At 35.2% G+C, this 23,488-nt stretch overlaps 2 protein-coding genes across 2 annotated transcripts in view; both read left to right on the forward strand.

The window, feature by feature from the left end:
- Window positions 1–23,488, forward strand: part of LOC125808426 (proline transporter 2-like) — a 237,028-nt gene that overhangs the window by 70,462 nt on the left and 143,078 nt on the right. The gene's annotated exons all lie outside the window — the stretch shown is intronic.
- LOC125808461 (PLAT domain-containing protein 3-like) lies at window positions 22,374–23,311 on the forward strand. The gene is made up of 2 exons (XM_049488164.1): window positions 22,374–22,463; window positions 22,693–23,311. Exons 1-2 carry the CDS (start codon window positions 22,374–22,376, stop codon window positions 23,161–23,163), a joined length of 561 nt encoding a protein of 186 aa, XP_049344121.1. The 3' UTR covers window positions 23,164–23,311.

Consider the following 23,488-nt stretch of genomic DNA (forward strand, 5'->3'; position numbering starts at 1 on the left):
CATCATACACAGTCTATAGAAAGGGAAAAAAATAGGAAATGAACACATTAACACACATAAATGACCCCGAGGCTAATTACAATGCATTAGCATAAAGCATAATAAAAAACACTACTTGAACCCACAAGTTAAACCACAAGTTCATTTCAAATGCATCTATCACACATTGCACAATATGACATTACAAGCAATAATAATGGAAATACACATATCCCAGAAGCATATAACCATTACCTACCTCGAATGAAGCCTCTTAAAAACTTTAAATTGCCCAACCTTTTCTCTTGCGCAATTCATTGGCTTGTTCTTGGTCCAAAATAAAAATTATAACATTCAATCAATCACAAATGACCTATTAATTTACCCGGATTACTAACAAATCCCAACCCCGGCCAAAATGTGATCATCTTCTCCAACTTAGGGCTCCTTCCTACCGTGGAATCATGCTTAAACCTCTTCCCCAATGTTAACCACCTAGTTTCAAAGGCTTAAGAAAAAATTAAGAAGATCGAGAAGTTGAATTCTTACCTTTAGGCTGCCTAAAATTGCCCTACTTCAAGAACACAAATTTCAGAAAATAGATGTTTTGGGCAGTTTTCTACATAAAATTATGGTTTTCTCTCTACAGAGACGCTAATATACCAACAACTTACCTCGATGTATCCATCTAAGTACCACTATATATTCCCTTATATTTTTTCCTCCGAGTTAGTTCCAGTCCAAGGTATTACCTCTTCCTAAAGTACTCATTCAATTCAGTCCCCCCTTCATTGTTTCGAGTTCATGAGTTTTATGTGTATTTTACACTAATGTGGTTGTTAAACATTTCCCTACCCTATCCATGCTCAGTTCATCCATCATTCGAGGACGAATAATTCTAAGGAGGAGATATTGTAACACCCCAAAAAATTTCTAAATAAACTCCCGAACTATTCTTTAATTATATGTGAAATTGAATCGGGTGATTCTTAAATAACTCATATGTGTAAAGGTCATTTATTTTGTGTTTGAATGGATTTGGATATGACTTAAGGTCACAAGAACCCCCCTAGCACAAAGTTGAGTTTAAAATTTCATTTTCAATTATGTTTTGACATAAGATTCTACTTAGGTCAACTTCAAACGATTTTATCTCCCATCACATTACGAATTAGGTGGCCTATGACCTACCAAATTAAAGGTCTTTGTGCCCACTTTCCAATGCCACCAAGTTTGTCTCATTTCAAGTTCGATGTAAAAAGTTATGACCATTTTACGAGAGATTGTCATACCAGAGTTTTCTTAGTCTGTGAACGACGACTCCAACCAACGGTCCGTAGGTTGAGTGACGACCCGTCCTGTCAAGTCGTTGGTAGAGTATTGGGAGTCAACTTTTGGGATCCAAATCCTATGGATCCTACTGATGAGTCGTAAGTCCACATACGGGCCGTCGCTTTGACCCGTAAATGGACTTTGAGCCTTAAAAATTCAGTATAGGATCCATATATTAGATCTACAGTCCGTAGGTCAAACCACAAACCATAGATGGACCCATAGAAGATTTTTTTTGCCAGTTTTAATAAGGATAGTTTAGTCTTTTCCCACCCCTTCTAAGCCTAAACCACGACCTTTTTTTCCACCTAATTAAGGTCTAAACAGTATTAAAACATTATTTTACATTTTTTAACACTTCAAAGACTTAGACCAAGGATTCAAGAGGAAAAAAGCTAGGGTTTTCAAACGTTATATGAATTTCACTGATTTCGCCAAGAACTTTGTTCTTCCCAGGTATATAAGGCTATCATAGAAATGGAATGAGTTCGTCCTCACGCCCTACATCTACTTCCTAGCAATAAAGAATAATTTAGGGTTACATCCTTAGTTTTGATAATTCTTGAGATGAGTTTGTTGTTGAATTCTAAGTTGTTATTCTTAATTTTTGAGTTGCTATATATTATGCATTATGATTCTTGAGTTGATTATTTATGCCTATTTATCAGCATGAACCCTATTATTTGAGTATTCATTGAGTTATTGATGAGAATGTTTTTGACCGAACAATTATCTTAAATTGATTTTCTGAGAAAGTAAAGAGGAAATTTTTAGGAAAGTTTAAAGAGGCATTTTGTGTAAAACTTAAGGGAACTATTGATTTCCAAATTCATCATTTTTATATTGAGAAAAGAGAAACATTGATTTCTAAACGAGTAATGAGTTCAGAGTTAACTCAGAGTAGTTACCTCTTTTAAGAGGATAGTTTGAAAAATTATCTCAAACCAAAAAAAATGTAATGTTTTAATATATTGAGCGAAAGTAATATAATGTGGAGTATTATTGAGCATCGATAAAGGGGAGAGCTCAGACACTCACAACCCCCATAAACCACGCCTTGCCCACATAGATACAAGATCATACTTTTTAGATCAATCCTTAGTTCCTTTGGCAGAGCTTAGTGGATGCACTTAGTTGAGGTGTTCTATATCCCGGCAGGCAATAAGATAGTTCTGGCAGCGTGGACAAGACGTTGTATCATCACTTATCTCATAGTGATGATTGTCGGTTAGATAATATACCAACAAAGTTTAAAATGTATTTTTACATATCACTTATTATGTTAAAGTTCAGAGGATGAGAAAGTATTTTTGTAAAGTTAAATGGTTTCATTCCTTTGATTCTTTACATTCAGTTGAGTTTATGTTATACCTATTGCACTTCATTCTTTTAGTTATGTCTCCTCAACTATACTACATACCTGTACATTCGATCTGCATCTTTTATGATGCAGATACAGGTGTTCAGGATCATCAACGGGCATTTCGTTGAGATCAATTTGCGCTTCAGACAACTTTCGTGAGCATCCTTGCTTTCTGGGAGATTTCACAATTTACTTTTATGTTATTGTTGAGTTGTTGTGGGTCTTTTCCCGACTGTTATCCTTGTATTAGAGACTTCATAGATAGTTAGAGTTGATGAGTCTCTAAGTATTTCCCTTTTGTGTGAGATGTTTTGAGATTGTTTTGCAAAGTATGAATATTATTGCACTTAAGTATTTTCAGACAATTTGAGTTAAGTATTTACTTGAGTTTGAATATTATAAATTTTACTTTTAAAGCTTCTTTATTACATTTATCCAGTAGACATAGATTATGTTTAAATAAAGAGGTTTTTTTCCAAAAATTAATTTCTTGAAAATACACTTTCAAAAGAAAGGGACGGACAACCCCCAAGAATTTATTCATTCAAATATGTAAGAAATAAAAATGAATTACCTTGTATTTAAGGTTTACCTCTTTTCTTATTTTTTTCAATAATTTAAATTCAATAAAACGGCAATTACATATTCATTCAATAATTTAGTTCAATGAAATACTCTCTAAAGATAAAAATAATTGTCGACAAAACTTCTCAAACAAGTAATAACAAAATACGCACGCATATCAATTTATGTTTACACTAGATTATCCACTAACTTGTTTGTTCTCATCAATGAGACTTTGAGAAATCTCATCGTCATGGATCTTCAGTGTATTCTCCAATTCGGAAACTTCAGCTTGCAATTCTTTGACCAACTTGTTCTTCAACTGATTTTGTTCCTCAAGCTTCACCTTTAGGTCTATATTTTCCCTTTCCAGTGCTCTAAATACACCACTGTTGAATTTCACAGTGCCGTCTACTTCATCAAGCTTCTTCTTTAGAAACCAAATTTCAAGTTTCTTCGCTTCTAATGTAAATTTGCAAGTTGCTTCTAACATGCCAACTTTCATCAATAGATAATCTTTTTCACGCCTCAATGAAGCTATCTTTCGCTTCTGATCAAGCTCCTCCGCCATAGTTTAACCTTTATAATTGACATGAGAAATGAAGAAAGTCAAATAAATTTGATTAAGGATTTTGTTAGTAAATTTTAAGCTTATACCTAAAGTGGATATTTATTACTTTTCCCTAAGTAGATTGATATTATAAATGAACCATACTTAAAACTTATATAAGAAAAAAAACAAAAGTGATAACTCATGATAAACACATTTCTCTTTATAAAAAAAATAGTTAAGGCTAAACAATAAATACTTTTGAATTGTGTGTTTCTTCCTAATTAAATATTTTAATAATTAATAAATTAAAATGAAATGCAAATTATTATTTAATTATAATTAAGTGTTAAAATTGTATATGCATCAACACTTAATTAACATTTGCTCTCATAAGTATTTAAAGAAAACAAAAATCAGTGACTTTAATTTAATATCAGATGTGTTGAAACAAATTCAATTTGCTAAAACAAGTTATTTTGGAACTAAATATAAACTTAAAATGATTAAATACAACTACACAAATATAGCTATTATTTATAAACGTGCTTTTATAATAACTCACTCAATGATAGACTAAGCGGGTAAGTAAGATACATAAGTTATTATAAGTCATTAATTAATTATGTTGAAGAAAAATATCGGCAGCTAGGTTTTTCCTATGTAGCATGATGTGATAAAAATAAAGAGTATGATTAGAATTATTAATGGTGCACCTATCATAAATTTATTAGAATAATAAAATTTTCTTTTCAGGAGGTTTTGTAAAGCTTTGTTTGATTAGAAATAATTTTTTCAGTGAATAATCTTAACAATGCAAGAAAAATTTTCATTAGTGCTTTTATCTACAAAGATGTCTTAAAGGTTTTCTCTGATTTGCCTTAAATCTTTTAGATTTTTTTTTGTTTACAAAAACTTCAAGCACAAATTTCATAGTATCACATATATTCAATATACAACTTAGGGTCTTAAAAATGATAATATCACTAAAAAAATTCAGATAAAGCATATCGGATGAGAAGAACTTAGTGAGAGCGTTAGTTGAAAAATTGGTTGCCTCCTTGCCCTAGCCGCCACCAGTAATAGAAAAGTGTAGAGAATATGTGGAACCCTAATGAATGGGGGATCAATTTATAAAAAGTTAGGGTTAATCTGGTATGTCCATCAAGTGATTGATCTGACAAATAAAAGTTATTTTTCATTAAAAATTAGTTATGGGCTTTATATTATAATTGGGTCACAATTAATAAAGAAGTATAACATTCTCTCCTTGGCCCAATGACTGCATATATAACACAAATATTTAATATAATATATATTAGATGAACATAAAATATATCTCTCATATATATTATTCATTATACATACCATAATATGACGACAAACCACTTATGCAAGTTATGGTGGTTAAACATATTTTTGTGCTACATTTCCCTTTTATATACTATAACATAATTTTGTTGTTTCTTGTCTTACTCTATTAAGAAGTTGTTGTACATGTCTAGACTAGATCTTGAGAGTTAGTCATCTGGTTTGATTATTTTACTCAATAATGTTATGGGTTTCTTAAATTTTGTCATTAAAAATGCATTTGTTATTTATTAAAAGGTCTGTTAACCGATTTTCCTCATAATGTTGGTTGGGTGGTAAGAACTCTCCAATCTAGTTGAAAATATATTTTTTTAATTAGATTTATTTTTTTGGCTCAAAATTTGGGTCAAGAAATAAAATTTCCATGTCTCTATTTATGTCATGACCCTGGACCGTCATGAGGTGAATCCACACTAAACCACATAGTGGTAGAATCAAAGTCTTACCCGAGAACAATCGAACACCAATTAACAAAAGCCAAATTCATCATAAATAAAGGAAATAGTTTGGATAAACTAAGAAATTGAGTCCTCGTAAACTCAACTCAATCGTCTGAAAACAACAATGAAAAATACCTCTAAGAACTGAAAGTCACAATACCAAATTTTTTTAAAACAGTCAAACTGAGGATACAACCCTGAAAGTTACATATATGGTCCAACAAAAATGTCTTTGTCCAAAAATATGGAAAACTAAATTAGAAGAACTCATGGAAGCTAGAAATATGTAGCTCACCCTTGGATTCGGATCACACGTTTCTCAACTGAGGTCTTGAATTAGCCTCTAGAAGATTTATTGCTCACTACAAGAAAAGAAACAATTGAAGAATCAGTACAAAAACTACTATGTGCTAGTAGGATCACGCAGTCAGTCTAACATACACATATAAACAATTCATCACTAAATATCCATCACATGGCAACAAATAATATAGCAACAAATATCAGTCACACTTAGACTATTAGTCAGATGATATGAAACCATAGAACAAGAACTAATCTGTAACACTCCGGAAAATTTTTGAGCTAAGACTCGAACCATCCTTCGTTGTGAGTAGGATTTTACCGAGGAATTTAAAATTTCTTAAGTGTTAAGTTCACTAGATGTAGCACCTTGAGTTCCAAAAAGAACTAAACTGAAAATAACAAAATCTGAAATTTTGCAAGTTATGCTTAAGTTAGGAGTTTGGGTCAACTTCAAACGACGATTACTCTTAGTACAGGATGAGTTGGGTTGGCTACAAGATATCTAATGAAAGGTATTTGAATTATCTTTCCATGCCACCGAGTTTGCTAAGTTTCAAGTTTGGATGAGTGAGATATGCCTTTTTGAAGTCAGGCTGTCCAATTAAGGAAAGTTACCCAAAAATAATAAGCGATATTTTGGTCTTTTCCTTACCCAATCAGATTTAATTCATTTTTAGTGGGGTTTTAAGGGTCTAATCCTATTAGGTTCAGTTTTATAATCCTAATATACACCTACGGTTTTAATTGAGAGATCAAGAAGAGAAAAGAAGAGAAAAGAGGAAAGGATCAAGGAGTTCGTCGAGGTTCTTGAGTTTTGTTGCAGATTTTCGCCATGGGTTTGATCCTTAAGAGGTATGTAAGCTTTCATAGTATTGGGTTTGTTCACCCACACACCAATCATGTTATTTTCAACATAATTTCATTCTCAAAAGTTGAAGCAATTGAGTTATTCTAAATCTTCATAACTGGTCTTAAAGTTCATTCTAAATCTTGTTTTTGTTAGGGTTTTGATGAATTCTTGAGATGAAAGTTAGTGATTTGGGTGTTTTTTTTAGTAGATTAGTGTGTGCTTAGGTTGGGTAATTGAATCTAAGGAAAACTTGAGAAAAGAAATCGATTAAAATGGATCTAGGATTAGAAAATGAGAAGAAAAATCCATCAGGTCGTTCTGGGGGAGGGGTGGCGCGACGCGCCACTGATACTCCAGGAGGGCTGGCGCTCCACGCCAGCAGTGCGCCAAGATTGAGCCTCTGAATTTCAGGGGTTGGTGCCCCGCGCCAGCAGTGCGCAAGGGTCGCTTTCCCCCACCCGTTTTCCGTCGTTTAGCCCGTCTGAGTCCTTATAAAGTGTCCTAACACTTTTAATTTATTCTAACTACTCTAAACGACTTCTAAACATATATAAATCATCCATAAACATGAATCATAACCTTAAATTCATAATTCAAATTCAAGGTAAAGTAAGAGTTAAGTCTTGAGAGTTCTTTTGAGCCTTTTTTATGAGTCTTCTACAACTTCTAATAACTTGTTCCAAGACTCAAGTAAGTAAGCATGAGAGTGAGGAGAAGGTATTCATGAGCCTACATTATCATGAACCATAATTCTTGAATTCATAATTCACATTCAAGGGAGAGTTAAGAGTAGAGTTCAAGAAAGTCTTTGAGTTCAATTGTGAATCTTTTGAGATCAACTATCGATTTGAACTAAGTTTGAGGAAGTAAGTAAGAAATGAGAAGAGTTGTATGCATGAGTTCCATGTTGTCATGTAGACCTTTGAGTAGAGTCGTCCATGCCCATAAATTCTGCATGAACTCCATAAGTCGAGTATCTTTGAGAGGGGTAGTATCTTCAAGTTCTAAGTCTTGAGTATTAAGTTCCTAACCCTTTCGAGATTATATTCCTAATCATGGGACTATTACATATTACCCATGAAGTCCTTGAGTTGGGTTGTTCATGCCCATAATTCCTCATGAACCCTCCGAGTCGAGCATTCTTGAAATGAGTCGTATCATTGGCTCCTTGAGTTTTGGAGTTGTTGAGTTCCAAGTATTGAGTTCTATGTATGGTTATTAAAAACCTTGAATTGAGTCGTTCACGTCCATAATTCGGCATGAACTTTATTCTGAGAAGTCTTTTACATTTTTTTTCTAAAATTGTTTTAAGACTTTAGCACTTGAGTTGAGAAAGAGTAGACTCGAGTTCATTTTCTTAAAAATGATTTATGGGAACTAAGTATTCCCAAGTGTAAATATTTTCACATTAAAAAGAGGAAAAAACTGAGATTTCCAAAAGAGTTTTGAGAAGTTTGAGTAACATCTCTTTTAAGAGAAAGATTTTGAGTAATAATCTTAAACCACTGAAAGAGTTATGTTTTTAACATATGAGTTGAGTATATTTTTAGGAGTAGTATTGAGCACCGATATGGGGACGAGTTCAGATAACTCAAGTCTCCATAAACCATGTAGCCAACGTGGGTAGAACGGGTCATACTTTTTAGATGATTCTTTAATGTTTTGTAGCATAGAATAGTAGATCCACATAATTGAGGCGTTCTATATCCCGACAAGTTACAACCCAGTTCTGGCAGCGTGAGCGAGATGTTATATCATCACATAGCTCATAGTGATGGTTCTCGATTAGAGAAACTCCTACAGAGTTTTATTATATTTTATTTATATATAAATTGAGTTGTTATTGTATTCTTCAATACACTGAGTTATTTTCTACTGTTTTAAAAGTTTTCCATATATTGCATGTGTATTGTTGCTTTATAATGAGTTGAGTATCCAGAGTTGAGTACCAAGAGTCGAGTATCTTATTATTGAGTTGAGACTTATTTCACTGAGTTGAATATCTTATCATTGAGTTGAACTATGTTTCTTATTCTTGAGTTGAGTTTAGCATGAGTGAGCTGAGAGGAGGTAAGTATATTTCCTTTTTATCAAGTTCAAGCTTATGTTATGCTTTAGAATTCCCCTTACATGCTCGTACATTCCACGTATTGAACCATTTGGCTTGCATCATGAAATGATGCAGATACGTGTATTTAAGGTCATCAACAGGATCTTCGTTGATACCACATGGAGTTCGAGTTAGCTATGGTGAGCCTCCTTGCTTCCGGAGGGTTCCACTTTTACTTTCAGTTATATCAGTTGTTAAGATGTCATGGGTCTTTTTCCGACTTCCATCTTTGTCATTTAGAAGTTTCAGAGATAGACAGTACAGTTGACAAGTTTGTTTAATTTATTTTGTTAAATGTTTTAAAGACTTGAGTTGCTTATTTCTGGCGAGTTGAATATACTATTTTATTCAGAGTTAATCATTTGAGTTAAAGCTTTTGTATTTGAGTTTCAGTTAATTTTATTTTGTTTTATTATTTGTATGTTTGAGTTAGTCTTCTGCTTGTAGTTAGCTAGGATGGGGGTTCGCTTGTGGACCAACAATGGCTCTGGAGTACCGGCCACGTCCAGGGTGCAGGCTCGGGTCATGTTATAATCTATGCATAACATGTCTCATATTATCAGCAATGCACATACCGGTTCTCTCATGGGACCTCAAACCATACTGAGGTATCATACAAGATGTGGTATCCGAGCCAACAAACAATAGTCTATACCGGCATGGTACCCAAGCCAACCAACAATATCTTGTATTGGCGTGGTATCCAATCTAATCAACAAGCACAACAAACATGTATAATCACATTACACCACAACATACATTTCATAAACTGAAATCGAGTTATGATGGCGTCCACTACAACCCAACGAGTGGACAAGCCTAAACCCAAATAACAAGTTATGGAAGACATAATTTATATAAATACAATAGTAATAAGCGGAAGACAAGAATAATGTAAATAAAATAAGAAGGTCCATATCATATATATATATATATATATATGTAGTACGATACAAAATGTAAAAATAGACCAAAAAGTAAACCAAATAAAAACTAACACAAGATACCAATTCTCCGAACCTATTGTCACTTATACTGAAGCTACTATGAACAGAAAGTTATAAATGTATATATATATATAACTGACAAGTCCAAAATATAATGTCACGCACCGAGCCTACACCTTGGGCAGGACTGGCACTCGAAGACCATTGTTGGGCTCAAACGAACCCTTGGCCTGGCTTACTTAACTCAGCAGAAGACTTAAACATAAGAAAATATAACTCATGCATAACTTGAGAAATAATATTTTAGCCAAAATGGCAACACAGTCTTTAAACAACATCTGAATGATAATGTAAAGACAACTGAACTACTAACTGTCTATGAAGCTTCAAAATAACTGAGATGGATGTTGGGACAAACCCCACAACATCCTAATGAACTAAACTATAAAGCGAATAAAAGAGTCCTACGGAATGCAATGAGGCCCACCACTGACTCTGAGTGTTCAACTGGATCAACGAGGCGCTGGATGTTAATCATGGTTACCTGCGTCTGCATGATAAAATGATGCAGGCCAACTGGCATCAGTACATTGAATGTACGAGTATGCGAGTTGGAATGCTAAACAACAACTTAAGTTTGAAAAGAGTAAGAAGGAACACTTACCTTGACTCTGTACAACTCATGAATAACTGAACTCAATATAAAGCAATATGACACATGCAATATGTATATAAAGCTTGTAAAATAGTATAAACTATTTAGTTCGTTAAAAATAAAGCAATAACAAACTCAACTTTACTTATATATAAAAGTAATATAATTTTTGTGGGAGATTCTCTAACCGACAACCACAACTATGAGCCAAAGTGGTAATACAACGTCTTGCCCACGATGCCAGAACTGTCCTATACTTTGCCATCATATAGAACGCTTAACTTAATGGATCCACTAGTCTATGCTAAAAGCATATTAAGGAGTCATCTAAAAAGTATGATCATTTACTACCCATGATGACTACATAGTTTATGGAGACTTGAGTTAATATGAACTCGCATCCCCATATCGGTGCTCAATACTGCTCCCAAAATATACTTAGCTCATATGTTTGTAAAAACAAAACTCTTTCTTTGAATTGAGATAATTACTCAAAACTTAGCTTAAAAGCTCTCTTGGAATCGATGTTCCCTTTTTCTTGCTCAAATGTGAAAACATTTATAAACTCTTTGGGAATATTTAGTTCCCTTATAACTTTTTGAGCAATGGACTCAACTCTTTACTCTTTTCTTAACTTGAGACTTGAGCTTTGAAATGAAGTTAAAACGTTTGTTAAAGAATCTTGAAAACTTTAAGAAACTTTGCTTTGACTTGCTTCTTAATATTTAGACTTGACTCTTAACTTCTTTGACTTTGATCTTAACTTTCCTTGAATTGGACTACGGATTCAAGGTTCATGATCTCATGTTTATGGATGATTTCATGATGTTTAGATGTGCCTTAAGAGTGTTGGAATCAACTAGGAAACATAGCTACATCACTTAGGAACTAGTACGAAAAGGTACGGAACGAATGGGGAGAAGTGGCGTCCCTGGCGCTCTGAGAGGCGCGGGGCGCCAACCTTCAAACTTTAGAGGAGCTGCTGGGGTGCGCTGGCTGGTGTGTCGCCCCAAGAGGTGAAATTCAGAGCCCCTTTTGGGGCGTGCTGGCTGGTGTGATGCCCCACCCCCTTCCCCGGGTTTTTGACGATTTTTCTCCTTCGTTTTTCATCTCCAAACCCTCCAATCTTCCCTAGTTCTTTTCCCAAACACTTAGGGTCATTAGTACTCTCAACTCACAACAGATCTAACTCAAAAATCGACCCAGAAACATGAATCAAATCAACAAGAAACTTCAATAACACAACAAATCAAGAACTTAACGATGTCCTTCAAGAACTTCACTTTTTAACATATAAACAACCCAAAATCGCTGAATTGAAAAAAGTTGGTGTGTGTGTGAACTAACCCATCACTAAAAGATCTCACATACCTTAATAGGAATCACCCCCGATGAATTCCACTCCAAACGCTTGACGTTCTTGGCGAAATCTGGATTTTCTGCCTTTCTTTCTTCCTTTCTCTTTTCTCCAAGCCCTAAGCGTGAATTTAATTTTACTAATCTGACCAAAAAATAAGTTTTTACCCCAAATAAATCCCTAAAACGAATTAGGAAATAAATTAGAGAAAAGACTACTTTGCCTTCCCTAACTCCGGATTGGGACTTTTCTCAATCCAACAACCCAACTTCCGAAAGGCATATCTCACTCATATGATGTTGAAATTGTGCAAACTTGGCGGCATTGGAAATATCTATCCAAGGGCTTTCCAACCATATCAAGAGCTGCTCCTAAATCATCCTGAGCTAATAGTTATGGCCATTTGCCAAATATCATCAGCTGGTTAGACACCCTATCGAGAAATGCTTCGTCTTCAAGGATAAAATCATGGACTTAGCTCGCGAAGGGAAGATTGAACTTGAAGATGAGAAATTGAGTTCAAACCAAGTTAGTGTCGCTTCTGACTTACCCAATCCGGTCATGACCTGCAATTTTATTGAAGATAATATGGAGCAAGACATTCCAAACACCAATCAGACAAGAATGATTAAGTTTGGAGACTTCGAGCCCATTGATGTAAATAATTTGTTATCTCTTCCTATACTAAATAATGTGGCTTCTGTAGGAGAGGCATCGACAAGACAAGATGAAGACCCAGTAGATGATCTTGATGATTTGGGCTGGACTTTTGTGACTAGCCGTAGACGCAGAAAAGTGCGTTCGCATAAGGAATCAACAAAGCAACACGTCAGGGAAAAGATGGTAAAGAGACCAAAAACCAAAACTTTGATCATACATTTAAAGAAGAAGGAAATAAAGGTGCACCACTACCAAGAGTTACGGCGACCAATTACATTAGGAGAATATTTGCCAAATTGGTGTTACACCAAGTTTACATGTGATGGCACAAAAGCTCTATGTTGTAATATCAATGAAAAGGAGGTAAAAGATGCAACTTCATTATGTCCATCACCAAAAGATGCTCCACAGTCATCTCCTGGAGTTGAAAATGCATGTACGGCCAAAATCACATTCTCTGACGATGATCTTTTGTTTGGTGACACATTTCATAATCGCCCTTTATTCATGGTTGGTTTTGCACGTGAGAAAAGGGTGAATAGAATCCTAGTCGATGGAGGATCTGGAATCAACATCCTTCCAATTCACCAATGAAAGAACTTGGGATATCAAAAACAGATCTTACTGATAGTCTCTTGATGATCCAAGGATTCAATCAAGGAGGACAAAGGTCCATAGGGACCGTCAAAATAGACCTTACCATCATAGAGTTGCAATCAAGCGTGTGGTTACATGTAATTAATGCAAAAACTTCATATAACATTTTGCTTGGTAGGTCGTGGGTACATGAGAACAAAGTAATCCCATCTACCTACCACCAATGTTTGAAGTATTATGAGGATGGAGTTGCAAAAAGGATTATTGCAGATGATAATCCATTCACTGAAGCTGAAGCTCACTTTGCTGACGCAAAGTTTTACTTGAAGAAATATTTCATAAAAGTTGATAACATTGCATCCGGAGATGTCCGACTCCTTAACAATATGGCTAAGGTAGTGGTCGGCAAGGCAAAAGTCGCAAACAAGGAAAATTCAAAGCTTGGCAATCCAAACAAGATGCCTAACACGATTGGTGCTTCTTTAAGTAAAAAGGTCATACCCATTCTTCGTTATGTCCCAAAGGTAAAAGAGGACAAAGGACACTCTCTCAAGTTGAGAGAAAATGTGTTTGAAGGGTTGACCCTTCCTGTAAGGCGAATTGATACGATGAAGTCATCCACAAAATTACTTGGGAAGTCTGTGGCTCCTAAGTCATTACTTCACGAAAAATTTGTGGCCCCTAAGTCATCCCAATATGAAACACTCCCAATGAAACGTACATAAGAAGGTTTTGATCCTAATGCTTACATGCTACTAGCAAAAGCTAGATTCAATCCTAACGAACCATCAAAATTGGGGAAGCTTCCATGAGAACCTGCTATGACGCAACAACGTGAAGGGTTGGGCTACAAACAACCTCCACCTATCCGCGTCTCCATAAAAAGGGTAAGCAACAACTACATAAATGTGGAAGATGAGTCTACTAATTCTAACAAAAGGCCTTCTGTGTTTGATCGACTTGGAAGCTCAACGAAGATGATTTCTGTATTTGAGAGGTTAGGGCCATTGAGGAAGAAAAATAAGGTTTGGAGAAATAGCAAGAGTATGCAAGAATCTGCTTTACCAAAATCTCAAAATGCTCCTAAAGAATTTCAAAGTCTGATCCCTTCTAGAATGAGGCGGCAGACGAACATTGTGGTCTCATGTGAAGAAGTACTAAAGGCAAAGTCACATGTTGTGATCTACACCAAGCAACGTGATGAAGATGAAGAAATTTTTGGCTCTTCATATCATGTCACTACACAATATGAAAGGCATATTTTTACCCCAATTCAAATTGATGGAGAGTTGGAGAATGTTTCATAGTCTTACCATATATCTTTCAATGATGGAGAACCTCAAGAAGATGAAGATGCTAAAGATGCGCCGCCCGAACTTGAAGAAGAAATAAAGGTGACAATTGATGCATTGAAAGAAATCAACCTTGGAACTGATAAAGATCCAAAACCCACTTATGTGAATGCTTCACTGGCAAGTGATGAGGAAAAGGCCTAGGTTGACTTACTCAAAGAGTATAAAGATGTATTTTCCTGGAGTTACAAAGAAATGTCTAGGTTAGACCCGAAGGTAGCAGTCCATCATCTTGCTGTGAAAAGCGGTGCACGTCCCATCAAGCAAGCTCAACGGCGTTTTAGGCCTGAATTGGTTCCTGTGATCAAAACTGAAGTTAACAAGCTTATTGAGGCTGGCTTTATCCGTGAAGTTAAGTACCCTACATGGGTTTCAAGTATTGTCCCCGTGAGGAAGAAGAATGGGCAAATTCTAGTTTGCGTTGACTTTAGGGATCTCAATAATGCATGTCCCAAAGATGAATTTCCACTTCATATCCCTGAGCTTATGATTGATGCCACTACTGGGTATGAGGTGATGTCTTTTATGGATGGTTCATCCGGCTACAATCAGATTTGCATGTCGCCAAGGGATGAAGAGTTGACCAAATTCCGCACTCATAAGGGCATTTATTGCTACAAAGTAATGCCTTTCGGTTTGAAGAAAGCAGGAGCAACATACCAAAGAGCTATGCAAAACATCTTTGATAACATTCTTCACAAAAATGTTGAATGTTATGTTGATGATTTAGTAGTGAAATCAAGAAAAAAATGTGATCACTTGCAAGACTTGAGGATGTTGTTTGAGATACTACAAAGGTATCAACCTAGAATGAATCCATTGAAATGTGCTTTTGGAGTTACCTCTGGAAAATTCCTTGGCTTCATTGTACGACATCAAGGAATAGAAATTGATCAAGTAAAAGTAGATGCAATTCTAAAGATGGTAAAGCCAAGAAACATCCATGAATTGAAAAGTCTGCAAGCGAAGCTAGCATATCTTAGGAGATTCATCTCGAATCTAGCAGAAAAGTGTCAACCATTCAGCCGCCTTATGAAAAATGGCACTCTTTTCGAATGGGACCAATCTTGTAGTAACACCTTTGAGAGCATCAAGTCTTACTTAACAAAACCACAAGTTTTAGCCGCTCTTGTTCCTGGAAAACCATTGATACTTTACATATCAACTCAAGAAAGATCAGTGGGAGCACTCTTAGCCCAAGAGAATGGCAAAGGGAAAGAAAATTCCCTTTACTACTTGAGTAGGATAATGACACCAAATGAGTTGAAGTACTCGCCAATCGAAAAGCTATGTTTGGCCTTAGTCTTCTCAATTTAGAAGATGAAACACTACTTTCAAGCTCACGTCATCCGTCTTATTTCTAAAGCCAACCCTATCTAATTTGTGATGTCGAAACCTGTCCTCAATGATCGACTAGCAAGATGGTATCTCTAGTTCCAGCAATTTGAAATTGTGTATGTTCCTTAAAAGGATGTGAAAGGGAAAATATTGGCAGACTTCTTAGCAGACCACCCGATACCTGATGATTGGGAACTCACAGATGAATTACCTGATGAAGATGCAATGGTTGTTGAAGTTCAACCGCCTTGGAAGATGTATTTTGATGGGGCCTTACATCGCGAAGGAGTTAGCGCTGGGGTGATATTTGTCACTTCTCGAGAGGAGATCTTGTTGTATTCCTTCACCTTAATGCAATGTTGCAGAATATCAAGCCTTAATACTTGGGCTTGAAATGACGGTTGATATGAAACAATTGCAATTACAAGTTTTTGGAGACTCTGAATTAGTGATTAATCAATTGTTGGGTAGCTATGAAGTCAAAAAGCCAGAATTGTGTCTCTATCATGACTATGCACAAAAATTGATTAGATGGCTCGGAGATGTAACTCTTCAACATATTCCAAGAAACGAGAATAAGAAAGCTGATGCTTTAGCCGCTCTGGCTTCAACTTTAACTCTGTCTGATCAAGCGCAAATCACTATCTGCCAAAAATGGATTATACCACCGGATATGGATGAAGAAAGCAAGTTTGAGCATCTTCTAGCTGTCTCACAAGCTGAAATAGTCGATTGGAGACACGCTCTCATTGATTACTTGTGTTACAATATACTTCCAGAAGATCCAAAGAGAAAGACCGAAATTCGTTGTCGTGCTCCTAGGTTTCTTTACTACAAAGATACTCTATATCGAAGATCATTCGATAGAGTCCTCTTGCGTTGTTTGGGGGAAGAAGAAGGGATTCAAGCTATGCAAGAAGCACATTCTGGAGTTTGTGGATCACATCAATCTGGGCCCAAGTTACACTTTCATATAAAAAGAATGGGGTATTATTCACCAACAATGGTAAAAGATTGCTTGGATTATGCTCGAAGATGTCAAGCATGCCAATTTCATGCAAACTTTATGCACCAACCTCCTGATGTATTACATCCGACTGTTGCATCTTGGCCATTTGATGCTTGGGGGCTAGACGTGGTTGGACCACTACCTAAATCTTCTGGTGGTCAGTTGTACATCTTGGCTGTGATAGATTACTTCTCAAAATAGGCTGAGGTTGTAGCCCTCAAAGAAGTAAAGAAGGAAAATGTTGCAAACTTCATCAGGGTGAACATCATCTATCGTTTTGGCATTCCTAGTTATATACTAACAGATAATGGAAAGCCATTCACCAATAAATTGATGGATAAGATCTGCGACCATTTTGGCTTCAAGTAACGTAATTCATCAATGTATTATGCTGCTGCAAATGGACTAGCTGAAGCATTTAACAAGACTTTGTGCAACTTGTTAAAGAAGGTCATCTCCAAATCTAAAAGGGATTGGCATGATAGAATGGAAGAAGATCTTTGGGCATACCGGACGACTCATCGCACGCCAACTCAAGCAACTCTTTATGCTCTTATTTTTGGAACAAAAGCAGTCCTTCCACTTGAACGACAAATACCATCATTGAGACTTGTCATCCAAGAGGGACTTACTGAAGAAGAAAATGCTTGTCTGCGCCTTGAAGAATTAGAATCTCTTTATGAGAAAAGGTTGGAAGCTCAATAAAGTCTTGAGTGCTATCAAGCTCGTCTTTCTCGTGCTTTCAATAAAAAGGTTCGCCTAAGGTCTTTCCAAGTCGGTGATCAAGTCCTTGCGGTAAGAAGACCAATTATCATATCTCATAAATCGAAAAGCAAGTTCACATCAAAATGGGATGGACCATATGTCATTCAAGAAGTCTATTCAAGCGGAGCTTACAAAATTGTGGATGCAGACGGCTTGCGGATTGGTCCCATCAATGGAAAATTCTTGAGAAGTACTATCCATGAAGCAGCGTCATACTCCTAGCCCGCAAGAGTATAAACTGTGTACGGCTCCCAAAAAAAAATGTCCGCTAGGTTGAAAATCTCGAAAGAGGCGGCCTAGGCAAAAGTTAGGACACAAAAAAAAATAGTAATAATAATAAATCACACTCTGAACTACGTAATGACTTGATCCTCTTCATTGAGGTACGTAGGCAGCTTAGAGTATTATTACTCTAGGTTCAGTCATAAGAATAAAAAAAAAAATGTCGCCATGTGAATATCATGCTAATTCTTTCAAATGAAAATTCAAGCACCCAGATTTTGAAGACAAATCTGTATTAATCCGTAAATCCAATAGACGTGGTTTTTATATGGATTCAAGATCTCGAAGTCATATTTCCAACAAAAAAAAAAGCTCATTATTCTGGCGCTCCTACTCCACATTATGAATTTTCTTCCACATGTGCGCAAAGCTGAAAAAAACTGAAAATTCAAGCACCCAGATTTTGAGCTGACTTTGAAGAAAAATCTATATTAATCCGTAAATCCAATAGACGTGATTTTTATATGGATTCAAGATGTCGAAGTCGTCTTTCCAACAAAAAAAAGCTCATTATTCCGGCGCTCCTACTCCACGTTATGAATTTTCTTCCACATGTGCGCAAAGCTGAAGAAAACTGAAAATTCAAGCACCCAGATTTTGAGCTGACTTGAAGAAAAATCTGTATTAATCCGTAAATCCTATAGATGTGATTTTTATATAGATTGAAGATCTCGAAGTCGTCTTTCCAACAAAAAAGGAAGCTCATTATTCCAGCGCTCCTACTCCATGTTATGAATTTTCTTCCTCATGTGCGCAAAGCTGAAGAAGCTGAAAATTCAAGCACCTGGATTTCGAGCTGACTTTGGAGACAAATCTGTATTAATCCGTAAATCCTATGGACGTGATTTTTATATAGATTGAAGATCTCGAAGTTATATTTTCAACAAAAAAGAAGCTCATTATTCTGGTGCTCCTACTCCACATTATGAATTTTCTTTCTCATGTGCGCAAAGCTGTAGAAAGCTGAAAAGTTAACGTTTTGTTACTATCCTCATATAAACGCTAGCTTATGGAGTCTTTTTTTTAATAAGAAAAGGGGGCTCGTGGAAAGAAAAAATCAAAATTCAAGAGGAGAAAATTCTTATTGAAATATAAGTCACTATTTTATTCATTCAAAAAAAGAACCACTACACCATAATGAGCGACTTAGAAAATCCTAAGCAAATAAAAAAAAAATCAAACTACGGAAAAAGTTTGAAGTTTATGATTTCTTGGCGACTTTTCTCAACTTCCCCTTCTAGCTTGGCTAGTCTCTCAAATTCATCGTTAGACATCACATTATTTTCCACAATGGTATAAATCTCGCCCTCCGTAATGGTGGCATTTTCTTGACTTTTGGACAACTTCTCTTGATATTTGTTAATGAGCGCGGTGACCTTCTTTTTCTTGGAAGTCAAGGCTTTTAAGTCTTTCTCCACATCTACTAGAGTTGCTTGAAGTTTATCCATGGATCCATCCAACTTTTCATGTGCCAGCTTTGCACCATCGAGACGGCGTTGTGCATCAGAGAGGGTCTTTTCGTGTGATTCTTTAGTCATCTTTGATGATCTTAAAGTATCATACTCTGCGTACGACTTGAAGAAATTCTCGACATGATCCTCTAAAGAAGAAACATCAATAATGTTTACCTTCCTAATCTCCTCAAGAGTTGAAGCAATACTTGACTCCAATTTTGTAAAGCCATCTGAAGAACCTAAGGAAAATTGTGTAATCCATCCACACAATGCGCCCCACATCTCAGAAACAAAGGTTGATTTGGCGCGGTAAATGGTTTCTTGTGGCTCTAAAGTAGGAGCACCAGGTCGCAATGGCCTACTTGGTGACTTTCTTGGCGGAACTACTTCCAATGAAGGCATCACGTCATTAGAAGGTGACTTTCTTGGCGGAACTACTTCCAATGAAGGCTGATCATCATTAATGGAAGAATGAAAGTCTTTTGCAGCCACATCAAGATCATTAAGGTTTTCTCGGAAACTACATGGGGTGTAAAAAAAAAATGCCCCGAAGGAGAATAGACTCGCTTAATGAGAATTTAAATTCCTTGCATTTTATTCAATTGATTGAGCAAAGTTGGAAAAAAAAAAACCGGCAGGGCATTCAACCCCAAAGAAAGCAACGCTTAAAATTTGCGTCGAAATCACAAGCTCTGTATCACCAAGTCAATCTTGTAGACGCAATCCTTGCTCATCGAATTGGCGATCGTTTTGTAGTTGATGACCCAAATAAAATTACCAAACTATGAAGAAATGTCATGCGATAAGTCTTCATGACCTCGAAAATTAGTTGATAAACAACCGAAAGTCAAATGATCTCTTACAAATTAGAGAATGTTGTCGTGAAAACTCCAGTAAATGTTGACATCAACATATCGGCATAGTCATTTCTCATGAAGCTTCAAATGTTTCTTGAAAGATCAACTACAAAAAAAAAAACATTTGCTTCACAAATACTTCAAGGCCTGTCTTTACAAGTTCGATAAATCGAGCACTCCAACAAGCCTCGAAGCAGGAGGCATTTGTAGACAGTGAAGTTTTATTGATAAATCCATACTAAATTTGGATTAAATCTTAAATTCATGATACGTTGACCAAGTCAAATTACTGGTTAATAGAGTCGGATTAATATTTAAGTCAAAATGATATGACTTAAATCAAGTCCAAATAACATTTGAGCCAGTCCATTAAATTGACAAGATGAGCCCAACTCATGTTCTTCAGGCCCAAGGGGCAAAATTGCTTGGACCAAAATACCCCTAAAGCCCTAGCTCAAACCTATATAAAGAGGTCTTCATAAGACCAGAAGGGATACACACATACATACACACAGAAATACATACTTGCTCTTTATTGGTGATCTGAAAGTCTTCCGCATACAAAGAAGTCTTCGCTCCAAGTGTTGAGCCGCAAGTATTCCGCCAAATTAAGAACATCTGTGAAGAGAAGAATCAGGGGATTACATATCTCTTTAAGAGATTTTATAAAGATTGTAACCTTCACATTAATTCAAATACAAATATTATTGTTTGCTTGCTATTTTTTTCTTTCTTGTTTACTGTATTTCAGGATTGAAACTTTAGACGCTTACAAGGAGGAACAACATATTGAAGCAAAATAATTTTGACCAATAATTAATCCAAACTAACCAATAAGTTTTGGAGCATGTAATTTTTTTTCTCTCTTCTTTATTCCTTGTCTACAAAAGTTAACTATAACATTATATATTTACAAAATATATTCCACTTTTATTTTTTCAAATAAAATCAGCGAAACTCCACCTCAAATTATCTAAGCGACATAAGATATTCCAACAATGTTTGCATATAATATTATCTTTATTCTACTACTTATTAGATTTCTACATTAGTTTATTGGAAAAGTGGAAAACAAAATTAATTAAAAAATTTACACGTAAACAAACATGGGTTTTATTATTGTTTTTCATTTCACTGTGTATAAAGTATTTCGACAGCAAAAATCCTAACAATTTGTGACTTAAATATGTTATAACAATTACTATATGATGTTATTAAATATGTGATGATATTTATATGACGACAAAAATTTGTGATCAAGGATATAGATATAACTTTTTAAGTTAAATCACTTCTAATCTACAAAAGATAAACTTTTTTAAAAAAATAAACCAAAAAAAATTTATAATTAAATAAACTAAAACGGATGACAGACATTTTAACAATTTTTTGGGTTTGGCCCTTGCCGATCACCGATGGCATCTAATTTATATATATATATAGGTGAATTTCTCTTTCATGGCGGCTCTTCACAAATTGTGAACAGATTCAAAGCATGGCTTAATTTGTCAATATACAAGTGTGATAATCTAATTAATATTTTATTTTTTTCACTTGATGTTCAATATTTTTATTATAATTTTTTTTAAAAATACTTATCATGAAAAATATAAATAAAATATTTTCTAACAAAAATAACTTTATATTTAAAGAGATTTAAATTCAAAATTTCTAATTAAATTACCATTATTGTATTAAGTGTAATAATCTAATTATTAAGATCGACCCGAGTGCATATAATATAAATTGGAAATAATGTCTGGAATATATCTTGCAGGTAGTGTTAGCCGCCATGAGTCATACTCCATTTTATGTGATGAGTACTACTACTTTATTTTTAGTCCATTCAGAAAAAAAAAAATTAATAATAATTTAATTCATTTTTAATGAGATAATATAGTCATATGAAAATTATTATGACTTGTTTTTATTAGTTTATAAATTCTAAAAATTATTTTTTGCATATGTTTATTATGTAAATTGTAATTGATTAACTCTTTAAAAATATCATCATACTTTAAAAAGCCATATATTTTTTAATAGGAAAAATATAATGGCATAAATTGAGATAGAAAAAGGATAGTATTTCTTATTATATTCTTCCACTAAGACTAATCTTACGTGGCTTAACCGTATAATTTTGACCCAACAGGCTACAACACTCCACTACAAGCATTGATCCAATGTATAAATATAAAGAATTGAGAATACCATCTCAAAAGCACAGAAATAGCCATGGGAGTAGCACAAGTTGACCAAATGTGGGTCCATCTCATGATCATCCTCTTCTCCTTCTCCATCTCCATTTCTTCTATTTCTGGAGCTGTAAGTCACCCTTCTCTATTTCTAAATGACATAATAATATCTCCTATATGGTATTTTACATGTATTATTTCACGTAAGACTTGTGTATATTATGTTTATATGTGCATTATATATGTTAGTATGTATTTAATACGTACGAGAAAAAAAAATACCTACAAAGAACACAACTTATTCCAAAGTTCCAATTATATATCGTGCAATACTGATTTGATACAAAAATTAAATGCAGGAACAAAATTGTGTGTACTCAGCTTACGTTCGTACCGGGCAATTCGCAGGGGCTGGAACTGACTCAAAAATTACGTTGAGTCTTTATGATGCGAGTGGGTCTGGAATCAGAATCAAGAATCTACAGGCATGGGGTGTGCTAATGGGCCAAGGTTATGACTACTTTGAAAGAGATAGCTTGGATATGTTTAGTGGTCGTGGTCCGTGTTTGAATGGACCGATCTGCAAAATGAACTTGACTTCTGATGGAACAGGCTCAAGTCATGGATGGTATTGTAGCTACGTCGGAGTAACCTCCACAGCAGAACACAAAAGATGCAGCCAACAGCAGTTCAAAGTGGAGCAGTGGCTTAGTGCTGATGCTTTTCCAGATGGGCTGACGGTCACCAGGAACAACTGTAGGCGTATTATGTCCGATGAGCAACAGCCAATTTACGAATCTGAATCTAGTACTGTTGTTGATGTAATTTAATTTTGAATTTATTGGGGTTTAATTAAAATTAACTACTCTCTGATCTTTGAATTTAGTTCGAATGACGTTGTATAATCTGTCATGCAACGTCCGATGAAAATAAAGAATTCGTCCACTGATTTTCTTTGTTGAGAATATAATTAAATAACTTAAGTTTTTAGATGAAATGATCACGCACTTCAACATAATATCAAAGCAGACGGAGAAAAAAATCAGGCCCACACCTGAAGGGCGTGTTCGAAAATTCGATACACTTGTTAACTTTTAACTCTTTTTTTGTACATAAGTATGTTCTAGAAATCTGTACGTTGATTCATCTTTCTTC

This window comes from Solanum verrucosum, unplaced genomic scaffold (genome assembly GCF_900185275.1).
Source record: "Solanum verrucosum unplaced genomic scaffold, falcon-dt-bn FXZP01000112.1, whole genome shotgun sequence".
Taxonomy (NCBI): Eukaryota; Viridiplantae; Streptophyta; class Magnoliopsida; order Solanales; family Solanaceae; genus Solanum; species Solanum verrucosum.

Coding starts and splice junctions, on each gene's coding strand:
- LOC125808461 (XM_049488164.1), top strand. CDS start 22,374: ATGGGAGTAGCACAAGTTGACCAAATGTGGGTCCATCTCATGATCATC. Junction 22,464..22,692: donor TTTCTTCTATTTCTGGAGCT/GTAAGTCACCCT, acceptor AATTAAATGCAG/GAACAAAATTGTGTGTACTC.